Genomic DNA, 18,566 nt, shown 5'->3' with positions numbered 1-18,566 from the left:
CAGCCTTCAATCCATAATTAATCCAACGACGAAGATTGAATGATCCCGCATGAGAATTATCACCTTCCATCTCACGCTGATGATGTGCATAGGACCCAGGGTGCAGTGCACAGAGAAAACCAACACGACCATGACCAACGAAAAATGATCCCACGTGCAGCCTCTAACAGGCAGCTGTGGCAAGTGCTGTTAGCGAGCACCTATTAGCACAGTGCAACACACAGACAGCAGCTGCCTTACTCTCTCCCCAGTGCTGATATTGCTACCACCGCACTGGGTACTCAAATAAGGCTGAGTCTACCTAAGGGGAGAGGAAGCCCAGCAAACAGTTTCAATTCACTTGCCGCAGATTTCAGCCATGGCTGGGAATTGAACTCGGGTTTGCCGGGTTTGTAGAAACAGTGCGTGAACCACTCCACCACTGCTGTATACATGAACAAAACAAAGACCTCCCATATAGCCTACACACTTTGCTTGGGGCAATTGCTGTTAGCGGGCACCTATGCACGAAGATAAAGACAAATATCCCCCGTATAGGCTTAACAGACTGTAGGGGCAAGTGCTGTTAGCGAGCACCTATGAAGGCCGGAACGGTACACGAGGGAGTGGGTGGCCAGCACCACGCCCGATCGCCTTTGTCTCCCTAGCGGCGATGTTTACACACCGCACCAGGTACTCATTTGAGGCTGAGTCGACCTAGGGGAGGCCCAGGACCGGTTCAGATAATCGTCACTGGTGTTTGCCGTGAGCGGGAATCGAACCCTGGTCGCCAGGTTCGTAGTGCAGCGCGCTAACCACTACACTACCGCTCCCCCACCTATGCACGATCACTATAACAGACGCACTTGGACACTGCGCGCATTTTTGTTTACACATGGAGCCTCTTCAGCTGTAACTTAATTGAGAAAATAGCCCCTTTCTAGCTCTGGTTTGGGCCTCTAAATGTTCGAACAACCATTTGATGAACGTGTCCGGTTTTCAATGAGGTTACTGCGTAAGTGCGAACACACAACTCCGCGCTAGAGTCTCCCTAAGAACTGGATCAACATGGCAGGAGCTTTATTTACCCCCTGCTATGGACAGGTGGATAGACAGGCACAGGGGAAAAGGGGGGCTACTTGCAATACCGCTTTAAATTCTAGTCCGAGGGCGTTACAAGAAAACAAAAAAACCCAATCATGCCAAAGAGGCATAGAGCATTCGTATCCCTCTCAGCATCACCCACCTGAAATGTTGACTTTTTTTCATTTCTCAAAACAGTGACCGGCTCACCCCCCTCATCCACCCTCCAATTCACCATTTGACTTCACTTCCCTTTCTCAAGGCTCCACATTAGGGGGCACGGGGCGCGTACAAGGGGCACGGGGTGGCTGCGTGCGCTGGCTTGTGCTGCTTGGCCCCGGTCAAAAGTGCCATCTCCGCAGAGCGCGGAGAAAGCGGAGCCGGATTTATCGCGGGACCCAGGCACGCCAGCCATTCGAGCGAGGGCTGAACGAGTGTCGCCGTCGAGGATAATTAAGCACGCGTGCCGGTCGGAAGGTGATACGTAAAATGCCATTTGGCCAAGGTGAGCAGGGTTGTCAGAGTCGTCAATTAAATTTTCCAAACGTCATCAGGTCAACATTGTCGTGAGGACATTAAGGAGATAATTCACGGTTTTGCGTGTTTTCTTCTTTGTTCATCTCATAAGCCGTTGTGTATTGACATACAACTCTCCCGTGTGTGTGTGAGAGAGTTTATTGCACGAATTAAACTCTACAGAAGCTAAACCTTGAATGTCGCTTTAGAATTCCCGTAGGATTTCCTGAAGATTCGTGCAAATCGCGAGAGACTTTAAATGTTTTCTTGCTGATGACAACTGCCCCAGCCGTCAACAAAAATCCTCAACAATATTCCTCTGACACAGACTGACGTCCCGATTCCCCTTTCCGTTGTGTTGCTGTCGCTCTACCTAGAATCTCACCGAGAGGAATTGCTGACAAACAATCGCAGGCGTCCAGAATCGACACCTGACATGGCACCTCCAGCCTTTGACATTCCTCCAAGACACCGCCGTAACGATCAACCGCATCAGACCAATCAATCATCAGGCCGATGTGCATATTTCCGTCGTGAATGCAACATAGAAGATAAGCCGCAGCCGTGCGTCCGTGGCCAGGCAACATAAAACAGTGGGCCATATCGTACATGGAGAAATAGTAAAACTACACGAACTCTTCCGTGAGGTCATCTCGTGGAGTACAGGCCTCGACATTGGCATGTAGCTACTGAACATATTGCCATTCTCAAGACTGGAGCACAGTGTGCTAACCACTGCACCATCACTCAAGCCCCGAACACACAAAGAGCCCCATTATAGCTCACACAGGCTGTTGGGGCAAGTGCTGTTAGCGAGCACCTACTAAGACCGGGATGACACTCAGATGTCTAGCACTACGCCCGACTACCTTTGTCTTCATAGTGGCGATGTTTACGCACCATACCACGTGCTCATTTAAGGCCGAGCTAATCTAAGGGAGGCCAGAGATCAGTTCAGATAATCACAGATGATGTTAGGCATGGCTGGGAATCGAACATGGGCCTCAGGTTCACAGTGCAGTCAGGTAACCACCAAGCTACCGCTCCCCAAAGCACACACACGCGTACACACACACACGCGTATACACACACACGCGTACACACACACACTAACGCGTACACACACACTAACGCGTACACACACACACTAACGCGTACACACACACACGCGTACACACGCACACTCACGCGTACACACGCGCACACACGCGTACACACACACGTACACACAAACACGCGTACACACAAGGCCACGTGGTGACTAAAAATTGTCTTCTCCCACATTAGCAGTGTGATAACATCACAAACAAATACTTACGCGGGGCCATTAAGCCTCCGTTTGTTAACACGAAGCAAAGACGCCAAGCAAATTAAATGAACCTTTTGGAGGCGACCTCATGCAGCTCCGCTGCGGACACAAGGACGTGTGCGCTTAATAGCCAATTGTTATGACGACTCTCCAAAGCCACATTTACACAGTCGGTGTCAGGGCCAAACACACCACGTGGCCTTACGAAAAGGACACGGCAGCCACCGAAATGGAAATTACATTGTTTGTGGCGTGGGTGCTTGGTCGAGTTTTTTGCCGGTGGCTGGGATTGTCGGCACGAGCGGCCGTTGACGATTGAAACAATTTAATAATTTCACCAGGAGACGCCCACTGAGCTGCATCACTCTTTTTCAGAAGCGACTACGCCATCACGAATGATAGCTCAACTAAGTGGCTTGTCGTCGTGCGGGAATTGATAGCAGCCAAATATTCTTTGGTTCTTTCGGTTAAGTCACGTCTAAAGATAAATAATAAATTAAATAATAGTTAGATTTTTGTTGCTATTTCTTTCATGCCTGATGATGATTGCGTGTGTTGCAATCGAAACGTCGTAATATGCTATTATTTAATTTATGATTTTATCTTTAGTCGTGACTTAACCGAAAGAACCAAAGAATAATTCCTGCAGTCACGAAAGCTCCAAAATTAAGAATCAGCCAAATAGTCTAAACGCGTGATTATAAATGTGGAGGGAAAAACCGGAGGACTCGGAGAAAAATCCACGCAAACACAGAGAGAGAGGCACGCAAACTCCGAATATACAGCAGGCGTCAAGATCGGGATCAAACCCACAACCTCCTGGAAACCAGGCGAAGTAGTAAACTTTTCGCCACAGTGGCATCCAAGTAAGAATTACAGTGAGCACGTTTGCCGTGCATAAGCACATGCTAACAATGCCCTGCCATCTTCGTTATTCACACAGCTTACAGGTGCAACATCATCTGCTAATTCGAAGTGCGGGATAAAGACAACACACGATACACAAAAAACTGGGATTGTTTGGCATTTCACAAATCCATAAAAATAAATAAAACAATTATTTGTGAAATCTTGACTTAAAGCTTTCGTGACTGCAGGAATTCATATTCTTTGGGTCTTTCGGTAAAGTCACGTAGATAGGTTCAAAGAAAATAACAAAAAACTACGTTTCGATCGCAACACAGGCGTTCGTCGTCAGGAAGAGGGGGTTAGCTTCTAAAGGGAAAGATCTAACAGTTGTGTGGAAACCCTCCCCGTAGAGGCGGTTAATTATTTCTGAATCAATTCTCGACCTATAGATTCTATTCATCCATGCTATTACAAAGCATTATATACAAGGACGTAAGATGTTGGGCATATACAGAACATCATTATTATCATCACCACTTTTAATTGACGCAATACTTTCCGTTCAGTGCATCTCAACGTGCTCTGTGGCAGTCGAGAGAGCCAAAGAGCCAAAGCCTCCCCCCCCCAAGTGGCAGCTAGTTCCTGTGCAGCACAAGACGACTGCACGAACAGCCAACAAGAAGCCATCAGTCTGCCAGGAGGGGACTACTGCTGTTACATGGCTTTTTCCAATGAAGTAATTTCCGAACAATCGGTAACATTTGGAAAATCGGGGTCTATCATGCCATCACGGCGTGGCCTCACTCTTTTGTTCGAATAACATCAATGGATCGACATAGCGTCCGCTGTGCAGCATCTGTGGCTGGCACACCCGCTCTGCATTAACTGGGGTGACCGCTGGGCTTGAAGCGCGAACCTCTGCGGCAGGCGGACACATGCGCGACCGCTAATGCCATGCAATCTCAGTCAACTGCCAATCAGGAACCCCATTAACAACCCTGCAAATCAATTAAGTGGTTGGTTTGCTTTGAATTAATTACCACGCCGTGATGAGCCTAACAAAGCGTTGCAGGTGAGCGCCGTTTAAATCGGTAGCGCTCGCAATCGCGCGCAGAGAGAACGGGTTTGGTGGCAGAAGGGGAAGGATTTAATCTCATTCGGTATCCCTTCTTGTATATTTGGGGGCTGACCTTTTCCTACACCCGGGGAAAGGTCGACGTGACATTTCCGTGCCACCCTCCTACAAACTTCTGTGCCGGGAAATGAATTATGACGAATTTCAATATTGGGAAGTTTTAATATGGGCACTACGGTGGGGCGTGAGAGGGTAGAAAAGAGTCAAGTGTTGGCAAGTTAACATCTTTCTTTGCGAGCAATTTGCAATTTACTTGTCCGTGCGAGGATTGCCGCTGACAATGGTGATTGGTCGCTGGCAGGGCACCAAGGTCAATGTGTTCACCTCCGGGGCCCACAATTTTGTCAGTTTGAATCCAATTTAGTCTCCTCGATAATGACGTTCCTTTGAGACATTATTATCAAACAAGAGTGGCATCTGCGAATGTCTGCAGATGTAAAACTTCCCAAGGCATACGAAAAGGTCATTCAGTGACGGTAGTTATGGTGAGGCTTGAAACTTTTTTCTTACAATATTGCTAAATTGAAATGTTGTGCTTTTTTAAAGTTGAGCGAAAGGAACTGCACGAAAAAAAATACTTGGCATACACATAATGGACAATTTTTTACGACTATGACCACCGGTAAAATAACAGGTGTCTTCGTTGTGGTCGATGAGTGGTTCAAAGGTCAGAGGTCAGAGCTGGTAGAATTGGCCAGCGATGTGCTCCCGGGTTCAAATGCAGGTAGCCGCCTGTGATCAAGAGTCCGGTCTCGGCCAGTAAAAACTGAACGCACAAATAAACCATCACATTCAATTTGATTCTTCACTTAATTTGGCAAAAAAAAATATTGGTCTAACTGTCATGCACGGTGGGAGGGTCAATGCTGTCCTCTAAGGTGAGTGAAGAAATCTCTAATCAGTAGCTCTGTGATATCAACTTCCGTTGGCTGTTCTCAGAAACGAAGGCTTGCACGTCTCTGTGAGAGCTTCCAAACGGATTCTTCATCTCCTGATGTGACGCTGAGAGCGCAATCGAGATAACATTTGAAAAAACAATAATAATATAGTCATAATTTGAATAGATAAATCAAATAAACCTGCCCCAAGGAATACCTCTACGCTGTCCCCTTCAGCTCTTTACACACCTCATTCCTTTCAAAGAAGAAATTGCCTCCACTCTTCATGTGCGTGTCACCCATCCGATTATCACGGTCGGCTACGTACGGTGCGAAAGAAGTTCCACATACACGTCTCCCGAAAAAAAAAACCACATCATCTACACACTTTCACCAAATCCGATTACATTGCATTCCAAAGCAATGTAAGGTTCAAGACTCACACCGAAGGCCTTTAGGAAAAGCAGACAAAACCAGAGAACGCAGACTTGAGAGCGAGTCTTGTCATTAGCCCGATAGCTACCCCACGATTGCAGCCGGCAGCAGGCGACAAACGAAGGACAAACACTCCAACACCCTCCCCCCCCCCCTTGCCCGGCTAGCCACGGGTTAAACGCACCCGGGGAGCGGGGGGGGAGGAGAGATTCCGCACCCAAGCGTAAAATGGAGCTTCAGTCGGCCGACGATCGCAAGCCAAACACGGAGGATCATCCTCGTAAAGCGAAAGCGTAAATATCACGCCGATTTAGCACGACGACTCCCCGGCCCGGCCGCATGCAACACTGAAAGGTCGCCTCCTCCGCGCCACGCCGCGAATTACCGCGGGTGTTTTACAAGCGGCTGTGTGCGCCCGAGTGTTTGTCGAGCAGCTAGTGGTCGTGCAGTAGTGGTCAGCGCGCTGCGCTACGAAGCCATCGACCCGAGTTCGATTCCCGCTCACGGCCAACACCGGTGACGATTAGCTCCAACCGGTACTGGGCCGCCCCTAGGTTGACTAAGCCTCAAATGAATACCTGGTGCGGTGTGTTAATATCGCCACTAGGGAGACAAAGGCGGCCGGGTGTGGTGTTGGCCACCCACCCCCTCGTGTGCCGTGCCGGCTTTCATAGGTGCTACTCGCTAACTGCACTTGCCCCTACAGTCTGTTAAGGCTATACGGGGGATCTTTGCCTTTGTTTATCACGCTATTGCTTGCTTATTCACCCTGTTGTCACAAAGAGAACCCATTTATGTTCCACAGCGCTGAAATATGCAACCATAAGCGCGGTGTTTTCTCAGATAATGTGATACACTGAATATGTATGTACTCGCAAGTTTATTTATTTTATTTTGAAAATGTTAAAACCTGGCCTCGTGCTGCTCCATCGCTGGATTGTGAGAAGCCGTGGTAGCTCAGCGAGGAAGGCCTCCATCCAGCAGTGGATGAACCATTGAAATTATTTAACGATTTAAATGATTTATTTTGAAAACGCTCAAACTTGGACTTTGCTAGCCATCGAACAAAGATGGTCACCGCATTGAGCGCTTCTGCGGCCGTCTGGAACGCTCTTCCTTCCAACAGAAGGAAACGACCGGGAGCTACTACGCATTTTTAAATCATCTCGATTGAAAACTCATGTTCTTAGAACCGCTTTTTGTGCGTAGTGTGTTGCCCTTCCCACGTACCTCCGATTAGCGCAAGTTGGCCACGTACTGTGCGAAATAAGTTCAACATGCATAAATGCGTGCTCAAACCCAGGTAAGCCAGGTTCATAGCTCAGCGATGACAACCCGCTGCTCCGCCGCAAGAACGCACAGCTGCGAGATCAACACGTTGTACCAGAACGGATGGATTATTTTGTGTCCATTTCAGACCAATTGTAATCTCTCCATTAGGCACTCAATAATTGCGCAATTCAATAATAAACTCATTCCGGGCCAATTATAACTGCATTACATTTTAGTGCACAGCATTGGAACCAATGAATTCTAACAAATAAATTGGCTTGGCGACAGAGCACTTATAAGCTGATAAATAAATGGCAGAGAGGGTGGTAAAAGGGGCTCATTAAGACTCCCATTTACGGTTAGAAGACTTTAACCCTTTCCTTTCTTGCCACCCACCTAAATGTATTCATAAATGAATGATTACCCCCACTTGGGCATTCGTGCCAAGCCAGGATTCATCTGAATTTTCTCGCAATGCGGCGTCATCTATTGCGAAATCGCCGGGACAAGTTCCGCGTTGTCGTGTGAGGCCCCCCTCCACCCCCTCCACCCCCTCCCCCTCCATGCACCCCTCTCCACCCACTTGTGCCACTCATGGCGCTGAAGACTCCCGTGATGGTGCGGGCGGCCAGGCACAGCGGCCAATTCTCCTGCCGTGGCTCAGCCACTGCCATTAGGCTGGTGGCTCCCACCCCTGTTGCTGGCGTGTGCCACGACTGATAACAGACTACACTACCGCTCCCCGCGGCCACACAAAGACAAAGATTCCTCCGTAGAAACCTCTTCACAGACTGTTGGGGCAAAGTGCTGTTAGGGAGCAGCTATGAAGGCCGGCACGGCGCACGAGTGGGTGAGTGGCCAGCACCACCCGCGGTCACATTTGTCTCCCGAGTGGATATGTTTACACACCAGGTACTCATTTGAAGCCGAGTCAACCTAGGGGAGGCCCAAGACCGCTTCAGAGAATCGTCACCGGTGCTGGCCGTGAGCGGGAATCGAACTGGGGTCGCCAGGTTCGTAGCGCGGCGCGCTAACCGCAACACCGCCACGCACACACACCCCAAACAAATACACACATAAGCACTGAGACGCATAAATAACCCACGGGGAAGAGAGATGCGAGAGTGTTACACATTTCACGGCACTCTTGCCAAGGTCAGCCCTAACGCAGATGGCGCGCCTTCGATACGGGGGAACGGGGGAACCCCTGGCAAATCCACCGGTGCGGTGGGGCAGCCTCACCGAGGAGGTCAGCCTCACCGCGGTGCCTCGGGCCGCCGGTTACGCAGCCGGCCGGCCGGCGAGCGATGGAGCGAGCGATGGAGCGAGCGATGGAGCGAGCGATGGAGCGAGCGAGCACGTCGGCCTCGTGCTTAATGGACTGGGGGCTCGTGCGTCCGCGTGGTATAACGTGGCACAGAGGCGTCGTGGTTAGACACGGATTGCTCGTCAGCCGCACAGCACGCCGTTACATTCGTCAGTGGAGGTGCCAGCCCCATCGGGGGTGGGCGGGTGGGGGGGGGCATGAGCATAAATTCGTTTTCGGGTGGTCCACCTTTCGGTTTATAAACTCCTACCGGGAACGATCGATTGCAAGCCAAGAGACTCCGACGTAGCGAGACACTGGGATTGCACATGGCTCACTGGGGATAACACAGCAATCGTCGCACTCCCCTCATGTCCGTTTGCAGGCCAGGTTCGGGGTCGCCTTGTGCCGCACAGGGACAGCTGCCACGGGGGGGGGGGCGTGCCCCTTTCAAGTTTGTTGAGCTGAGGTGCGATGGTAAGTCACTTATTTCGATTTAAAGCTTTCGTGACTGCAGGGATTCATCTTCTTGGTTCTTTCGGTAAAGTCACATAGAAGGGAAAGAGCTCTGAAACGCCCGAGGGCGACGGTGAGTTGCTCTATCAACAACTAATGAACAAATCACGATTGTTGATGTGTGTGATGTGTGTTGCTGTGCTTGATTCTTAACATTGGTTACATTTTCGACGACATATTCAGCAAACAAATCGAACGCATCCTGAAATTATCGACAAACGTATGACACCGTTTTCAAGAATCAACAACGTCACATTTGTCGCACGTGTTGTAAATATGCCGCCGAAAATGTAACGAAAATGAAGAGGGGAGAAAAAATCGAAAACATAGCCACAAATATGTCACGGCTCCGTGCTCACGTCAACGCGACACCCACGTGGGAGGTGGCGCCTGGCAAAAGCAATCCGCGGCCAAGGATCAGGGTGGCCCCAAGCAGCTCAAGTGTCGGTGGTGTGACATTGACGCCAGTACAACTGTCGAGACTCAAATGGTTGCATTGCATTCACTCCGGCGTCAACGTTGAGACTTTAGCATTCTCTCGGACCGCCCACCCCCCAGCACCCCCAACTCCCTCCACCTCTAAAGCGCCCCCCCCCCCCCACCTCCGGGCCAAGCCAGAAGTTGTTCATGAGAAGGAGGAGGTCGCGTGCGTCTCACCCGTGCTGTCCTCGTACACCACCGTGACGCTCTTCCACTTGTAGGACTGCACCAGGTCGAGCACGGCGCGGCTCACGGACGCGTAGTCGGGGTACAGGTTCACGAAGAACGTGTCCCGGCTGCTCGACGGCTGCGGCTTCCACTGCGTCTGGATGTGGGGCACCTCGAGCGCGTTGGCGATCGACTGCACGGAGCTCGCCGACGCCGAGTGAGAAGGTCCGAAGATGGCGGCCACCCCCAGGGACAGCTGGTCGCATGCTGCGGCGAGGTGCACGGTGCGCACGGGGTGGTGGCGGTGGGGGGGGAGGGGGGGGAGATGTCGTGGAGGTTGGAGCGGCGGGGATGTTCGCAAACGGGAGATGCGAAGTGGATGGCATAGGGGATGGCACAGAGGGTGGCGCAGAGGATGGCACAGAGGATGGCACAGAGGGTGGTACAGAGGATGGCACAGAGGATGGCACAGAGGGTGGCACAGGGTGGCGCAGAGGGTGGCACAGAGGGTGGCACAGAGGGTGGCACAGAGGGTGGGACAGAGGGTGGCACAGAAGGTGGCACAGAGGGTGGGACAGAGGGTGGCATAGAAGGTGGCGCAGAGGGTGGCGCAGAGGGTGGCACAGAGGGTGGTGCAGAGGGTGGCACAGAGGGTGGGACAGAGGGTGGGACAGAGGATGGCACAGAGGATGGCGCAGAGGGTGGCACAGGGGGTGGCGCAGAGGGTGACACAGAGGGTGGCACAGAGGATGGCACAGAGGGTGGCACAGAGGGTGGCACAGAACGTGGCACAGAGGGTGGCACAGAGGGTGGTGCAGATGGTGGCACAGAGGATGGCACAGAGGGTGGCACAGAGGGTGGCGCAGTGAGGGTTACAGTGCAAGAGTAATGTTAGGGGTAAGTGAGTGGGGAGGGAAGAATCGGGGTAGGGCAGAGACGCATTGAGATGGAAGAGAAGAAAGAAATTGAGAAGTAAGTGGAGGGGGTGGTTATAGGAGATGAGGGTGGGACAAGTGGAGAGAGATGAATGTTGGAGTGAGCACAGAGAAAGAGAGAAAAAGGGAAAGATGAAAGTAACAAAAAACTAAGAGAAAGAAACTAAATTTGAAGAGCACATGGTGGGATGTTTAAATGAGATTGGTGAGTGAGGGATGATTTAGGGGATGAGAGGCAAAGCAATTCAGAAGGGTTAGAAGATTGTGAAGAGGAGGAGGAGGAGGAAGATGATGTAACAGTGAGTCGATGACAAATTAACATATCGTGAAATAAATGGGCATATTACTCAAAAACAAGAACAGGGAGAGCAATAGGTGTGGGCCGGGAACACACGGAGATACGATGATATTGAACAATGAGATATGAAGAGGAGACATAGAGACAGGCAGACACAGACAGAGCACACTGTCCTTAGTTAATCGGCATTTTTTTCTTTTTCTTGCTCCCAGGTGTAAATATAGCAGCCGTAAAAATTGGTTTGAAATTGAATTGCGGCTCGGCAGCCGCGACGGCGGCGGTGTGTCGAAGGCTGCCGCTGTGGCTGCCGGGAGAACCACGTCCGGTAACAGCCGTGAAACTAACAGCTTGCACGAGGCATTCCGTGCGAATTACGGAATGAAAGCTCGGGTCTAATGGGCGCAAAGTCAGTCGGTCGGTCGGTCAGCGTCGCTCTATTCCAGCCCAGAGCGGTTGTTAAGAGCCTTCAACAAGCTCCAGTCTGGAATTCACTCCGTTACTCTCTCACCTCGCACGCAGGAGGGGCTGTGCCGTTCTCCTGTCACGATCTGAAGCCTTTCTCTCTCTCTCTCTTTAATGTATTCTCCCGTGCCTTCTGAATGTCCTTTTTTAAAGGACAATTTCATTCAATTAATACACGGATGAATGAGCGAAGGGAGGGCTTCTTGCTCAATGTGATGTTTTGTTTTACAGTTGTTGTTTTTAATCACGCGATGATTGTGATTCTGCGTGTTTATCCAGGAAAGCAGCACTCAATCTAAAGACTCCCCCCCCCTTCCAGAGGGCCTTGCCAAAATTCGCAAGAGGGGGCAACATCGCTAATTGCAATTCCAATTGAGTACTTTGCTGGTAATTCTTCAGCATTGGGATGTTTGGCCCATACCACTTGCAATCTATGCAGTTAACATCTCGTCATGGTGGCGATGTTAACTATCTCGCCTGTTATACAGGAGGTTGTGCGTTCGATCCCAACCCTGATGCCTGTTGCGTATTTGGAGTTTACATGTGTCTCTCCCCGTGGTCGCGTGGATTTCCCTCTGGGTCCTCCGGTTTTTCCCTCCACACTTAGAAACACGCGTTTAGATTATTTTGACTGCAATAAATTTCAACATGACGAGCCACTTCGTTGAGCTATCATTTGTGATATCAAGGTCGCTTCTGAAAAAGAGCTGTGTAGCTCAGTGGGGCCTTACTTGGTAAAATAAAATAAAATAGTTCATCGTTAGTTTATAGCGAGTTAGACTGTTAGGGCAGGTCTTGGAGACCCCGTGTTGACTGAGCGACAGCTGCGGGATCTGGCGGAGGGCAGAAATCGTTGGCGATGCGCTGGTGACATCTCGATCTACAACTACAGCGTCTACACAATATATGTGCAGATTTTGACAATGACACTTTGCGGTAACGTCACCGCAAAAAAATACATTGGACAGAAATTCCGTCAGCTTGACTTAAAATGCAATGCTCTCACCGAAAGCAAGCCTAGCGATAAATAAACTGGGCCGGGTTTTATATGTCACATCGATGACTCGTAACTTTTGTTGTTGTTGTACAAGTCAGGGGATGTGTTGGCAGTGGTGCATGAACACAAATACAAAAGCGCAAATGCCAAAAAACATACTCTCATTAACACGGACTTATAACAGAAACAATATACAAGAGTTTGGCATTTCTGGCAGCGGTTCTTCTTCAGAGTTGAATCTGTTTGGCACACATTACGGCCCACATGATTGCCTTGCTTGCAAGATAAATCCACTTAGGCTAAATTATACGAGCATAAAGGTTCGAGCGGTGATGCGATGGTTTGCACACACCGTGCGATGAACCCCGTGACCTGAGTTCGATTCTCAACCGCCTCTGACATCGTTGGTGGGTAATATCTGTACCGGTCCTGAGCCCGTTGCCTTCACGAACCCTCACTGAGACCAGTGCAGTTAAGTACGGTCAAACAACCCCCGTTATTGACAGGGCGTGGAATGGCCTTAACACAGCAGTGTAATAACAGAGTTGTTCATGTTTTCCATGTTAAAAGATATGCATTCACTTTCGGTTGCATATCATAGTTTGGAACATATGCTAACCCAGAACACATTGAACGTTGTGGTCCAACGTTGGTCTAACAGTTCCAACAACATGCCATTGTTGACACAACGTTGCAAGTTTACTGGGAAGGTCCAGCTTGCTTTTTGTTCAGATTCGTAGAAAAGCAATATATATGGGAAACACGGCTTTTTCCATTGTGCTTGTCGTTCTTAAAAATATATATCTCATAAATTTAACAAAGCACCGATAATTGTAAACGCAGCTTGTGGTGATGTTTGTGGTTGTTATTTTTGTTCTTAAGTACTCCAACTTTCTTCGCTTGGCATGCAATGGGGCATGCCAGTCTGTGCCCATCAGCAGCTGGGAGACAGCTTTCACCAGACAATTTTTTGCAGGCCACCTTTATCTGAAACTTCCTCTGACTGCTGAAGGGGTTGTTATTGGTGATCAGATAGTGCCATGTCATTGGGGGGGCCCCAATCTCCCTACTGCACGAGAAAGATTGGCAAATTCCCTATCTCAGCCAGGGGATATTTCCACTGTGTATATATATATTTTGTGTTTAGTATCAGTGAGAAACTAAGCCCTGATAATAAGTGATAGGGACGCAGCCGTGGTGTAATGGTGAGCACACTCGACTTATAATCCACAGGTTGCCTCCGTCAACCCAGGCGTTATAGTGGCATACGCCGCGTGTTACCTGTGGTGGGGTAAAGTGTGGGTACCTCATGCCAAGCCAGTGCCGAAGATTAGGCCAAATACCCTGCAGAGGGTGATCTCTAGAGCTCAGTCTAGTGAAGGCCCTTCTGCCAGCAGTGGTGTGAGATAGAAGTTTCAGGGCTGCTCCATTACCTTTTTTACTTTTGCATATGATGTTCGAGAATTTGCAATGTAAATAATTTGTGAGATAAAAAAAATTATTTTGGCGGTGTTTCACGAAATTCCGTTTTTGTGAACGTGTGTGTATGTGTGTACCCCACCATGATTTACCTATGGGCACGCAACAAAACTCCCAAAACGCACCGTTGAAATTGTAGCTTCGTTTCAGATTTCTCCAGAGCCAACATCACGCTCATGCTCGTAATAACTTCGGCATGGCGCGATCGAATCACGCATCTCAAAGAATTGTCATCCTCGTTGAAACTGAGCGACAGAGTTTGCAAATCAAATCTGTACGTTGCAAGACAAAATAAACCCTATCATAGCACAATAATAGTGCAGGCTGGGGGAAAAAAGACAAGTTGCAAACAACACCACAACTGTGCATTTCGGCAACAACAAAAACATCAGCATTTTAAAAAGAAGTTCACTGTGGTTCCTCTAATCGTTGGTCACCGTCAACATCAAATTGATCAAACGTGAGCGACTGACAGTAAGCAGTGATATATGACGGTGATCCGGTTTCATTACAAATTAGGACTCATCAGCACAGTATAGTCAGGCCGTCAACAACAACAACAACAACGATAGCAATGTTACAACGTGTACATATATCTTACACCATGCACATTTGTGATAACTTTAAACACAAGCACAGTGATTATATACTTGTGGTGTTTCAACATCGACACAGACAAGGTATACTTTTCACAAATCTCTGCTTAGAAGAGTCTCTGCTCCGTCACGGCAAACTGCCAACCAGACTGATTATATCATCTCGTCCACACTTTGTTTAACCTCCACCATAACGCGACAGCAACAAACGCCGTGCACCACTAAGTGGCGGTGATGTCACCAAGTCGTTTGTGCCATCCTCGGTGCACTTTGAGGCCACGTGAAGTGTCGAAGGCCCACAGGCAGGAGGTCACGGGACAGACCCAGGTGTCATAGGTTGACTGAATGAGATGACTGGCAGATGTATCACCTGTGCTCGCCACTGTGCTAACTCTCTGCGTTTTAGCCACCCGGCACTCTGCTCATTGTTGTAAGCGCCGCTCCTCTGCCCTCTGTTGTTGTTGGAGGGCGACTGCCTCCAAACTCCCCAACAGTGTCCTTTACAAACCTCCTCCACAGAGGCCGATCTTGACACCGCTGGTTCCAGTCATCGGCAAGTCCAATCAACTCCACATCCTTCTATGCCACATCACTCCATCTCTTATCTAGCCCGTGCCGCGCCAGTTTAGCCCCCTCGGCCAGGCCGAACAGAAGCTGCCAGGGCATGCGGGCTACGTGCAGGTCACAACAATACACTCACTCACCAACTGACTCACGCGCTTACCACAATGCAGGTGATCTCACTTCCATCCATCCCTCCCTCTCTCCTCTCTGCTTCTTCCCCTCGCTCTGCTCCACTCTCAACTTCCCTCCCATCACGTCGGCTTTGCCAAGTTCTTACAACCTTGCTCAATTCGATAAAAGCATGAACTCTCATCTCGATTACCCCTTCATCCGTGCCGCTTGTTGCTGGCCGCTTGGCGCATCGGGCCTCAGGGTCTGTGCTCGACAGGCTGCAATACGCTTTGGTAAGTAAGCCAAATACTCAACACATTTGTCGAATAACACCGCCTTAACAGAATTGTTCTTCTATCTATATATGCCGTATGATAAGTGACGTTTTGATCAATGGACCTTCTTGGTAGCACGCCAGGTCAGCCCCACTCAAAACTTGACCCCCTGACGTCAATAAATTCGTACGGATCTGCTCATGTGCACACACACACACACCGAGCGGATTGTTGAGACTCACCCCCCAAAAAATTCGCTTACATATACGGAGGGGGAGCAGGGTGGGGCAAATATTGCGACGTTAAATTTGGAAAATACGGTAAATATTTCTGCGCGCGACACCACTGGGGCGACCTTTGCGAGCGGTGCGATGCGGTGTTCCGGGAACGCGCGGGACCCTTCAGCCACTCTTTCGCTGAATTAAGCGATGTCTGCTGTGATTTATTATTCAGCCCACCGCTTGATACATCGTGCTACCATTTGACTTCAAGAATCCGCTCCAAACGCCTTTCAACCAAAAAATAATCATCCATCTCTCGTGCGCTCAGCGCATGCTTTTTTTTTTGTCGCACGCGCTCCTTCAAAAAATTGGCGAAACCGGCGATGCGACTAAAACATCGGCGTGCACAAGAGAGACGCTTGTCCCTGCCAGGAGCCGGAGGCTAAGTTCCTGCCACAGCAATGTGGAATTTCCCATCCGTTGGCTCAGCACCATCCGTGAAGATGAACAGCCAACCGACACTCAGATGAAGATGGGGGACATGCCTAGACTTGCGTATGATAGAATGTTATTGCCTACAGTATAATGCATAATGCGTTTATATTAATTGTCACATTATTGCTGGGATATCTTCAACTCCAGTAGTGTTTGGCAAAAGCAAGACTGAAGTTATGCTCAACACGCATCCTAACCCGACGTGATTCACTTTGGTGGCGATGGAAAAGACCAAAACAAAACCATCTTTCACGGATTCCAGAGTGCTCGACTATTTACCAGACTGCCAGTCGCATCCCAGCGTTTGTTGAGCAAAGGATATATAATGTCTCGATGGCCTCTTAGCTTGCTGGTAAAAGGATTTTCTACAACCGCGGCTCATCTGTGACATTAAGGAGAACATACTAAAGTGCTTAGGCTGCTGTTGACCACAGGGATGAGTATTTAAATGCCATGAAATCCGTCCAATAAATTTTTCCCCCCAAAGTAAATATTAACTCTTTGTGCCGATGTCTAACCTTGCAAGTGATGTCATTCTTATCAATGTTATTAGACTATGCCTGTGGTCTGGAGCTATACAAAGACCCCCCCTCCCTCTCCCCATTTACCCTTAACAGACTGTTGGAGCAAGTGCTGTTGGTGTGCAAGTGGCCAGCACCACGCTCGGTCGCCTGTCTTTCCCATATGAAGCTGAGTCGACCTAGGGGAGGCCCAGGACTGGTTCAGATAATCGTCACTGGTAGTATTGACCTTGAGCGGAAATCGACCTCGTGTTCCCAAGTTACATAGACGTGGAACAAACACACAACACACGTGTTATTCACACAAGCAGCACAAATGCAGACACACTACAGAAAGGCTTGTAATACACGCAGCACGCAAGTATGCAACACACGCCCACAATAGCACACACAAAACACACACAATACACACAGCGCACAGGCGTGTAATACACAAACTCAATGTACAGAAGCATATGGTACATTATTAATAAATACACACATACATAATGCATGAATACATATCGAAGCCATAGAAAAGTTTTGAATAAGAAAGATAATCACATTAACATACCTAGCTCTGTTACCGACTTTAATATTTAAACTTAACAATGCCTAGCAGCAACCCACGAATTAGATTGGATGACGTTGCATACATATGGGGCTTAAATATAAGTGGAATATTGTAAAAAAAAAAAATATTGCTATCCCTGTTGTAATATAGATGGAAATGGTAAAGGTGCGGCCCTGCAACAGTTTGACTCTCGCCACTGCTGGCAGAAGACCTACACTAGAGGGAGCTCTAGAGAGCGCCTCCAGGGCATATGCTTGGCCTACTCTTCCACGCCGTCCAGATATCTTGAAAGAGAGCAGTATACCCTCACACTTTACCCCACCACATGTCACCTGCCGATCGACTAACCGTGCCGGTACTCAAAGGCATTAAGAAACCTGTGCCCCCGTTTCAACTGCCGTGCCAGGAGAGGGAATAGAACCGGCGAGCCTACGGGCTGCGATTCCAGTGCGCTGACCAATTCGCCATGAAATAAATATGGTGGGTTCAATTTAGAAACAAACGAACAAAAATGCAATCTCGAGTATAATATGGGCATAAATATTGCGTGTCTTTTTACGTGCAAGCAAACATAGCTTTGACGTCTGATCAAAGTTGGCACGCGAATATATCGGACGGACGACCAAAAATATGTATAAATATGAACACTGCCTCCCCTCCCTCCCTGCTCAATGAACATTTTCAAAAAGCTCGTGAAAAAAAAACCATTCAACACGATTAATTGCTTCCCTTAAAAGGCGATTGTGGAGGAATAGCTCACCATCACATGCAAATTCTGGACGATTTTATTTTATTTCCCCCCCATCGCCACCCTTCCCCCCAATCACGTCTGAAGCTGACTCCGCCGTCAAATGTCACCAAGTGATGGCGGCGTTATCGCGGCTAAAATGCAAACGAAGGCACGTCGGGCTAAACACGATAAGAGCTCATCTTTATTTATGGGGAAATGGTGCTAAGAGACAAACAGATACACACTTTTTTTACATTTATTATTATTATTTCCAACGGAGAGGAAAAAAAAGACGAAATATCGGGCAGCAAAGCCACGGATGGAAAAAAAATGTCATTTTTTGGCATTAATTCAAGAAGAAAAAAAATCTGACAACTCCACCGCATATGAATGTGCGGGGGGG

The 18,566-nt window shown here is 48.9% G+C and overlaps 1 protein-coding gene across 5 annotated transcripts in view; it reads right to left on the bottom strand.

The window, feature by feature from the left end:
* The window catches only part of LOC133352464 (glutamate receptor ionotropic, kainate 2-like), a 219,631-nt gene that overhangs the window by 115,573 nt on the left and 85,492 nt on the right, over window positions 1-18,566 (bottom strand). For all 5 annotated transcript variants that reach the window (XM_061568122.1, XM_061568126.1, XM_061568135.1 and 2 more), the window contains exon 3: window positions 9,936-10,193. In XM_061568122.1, the coding sequence (XP_061424106.1) occupies window positions 9,936-10,193 (258 nt within the window). The remainder of the gene's footprint in view (window positions 1-9,935; window positions 10,194-18,566) is intronic.

This window comes from Lethenteron reissneri, chromosome 5 (assembly GCF_015708825.2).
Source record: "Lethenteron reissneri isolate LAM-NWPU_2019-01 chromosome 5, ASM1570882v1, whole genome shotgun sequence".
NCBI lineage: Eukaryota > Metazoa > Chordata > Hyperoartia > Petromyzontiformes > Petromyzontidae > Lethenteron > Lethenteron reissneri.
Note: the sequence above shows the minus strand (reverse complement) of the source record. Positions and strands in the feature narration are given on the sequence as shown.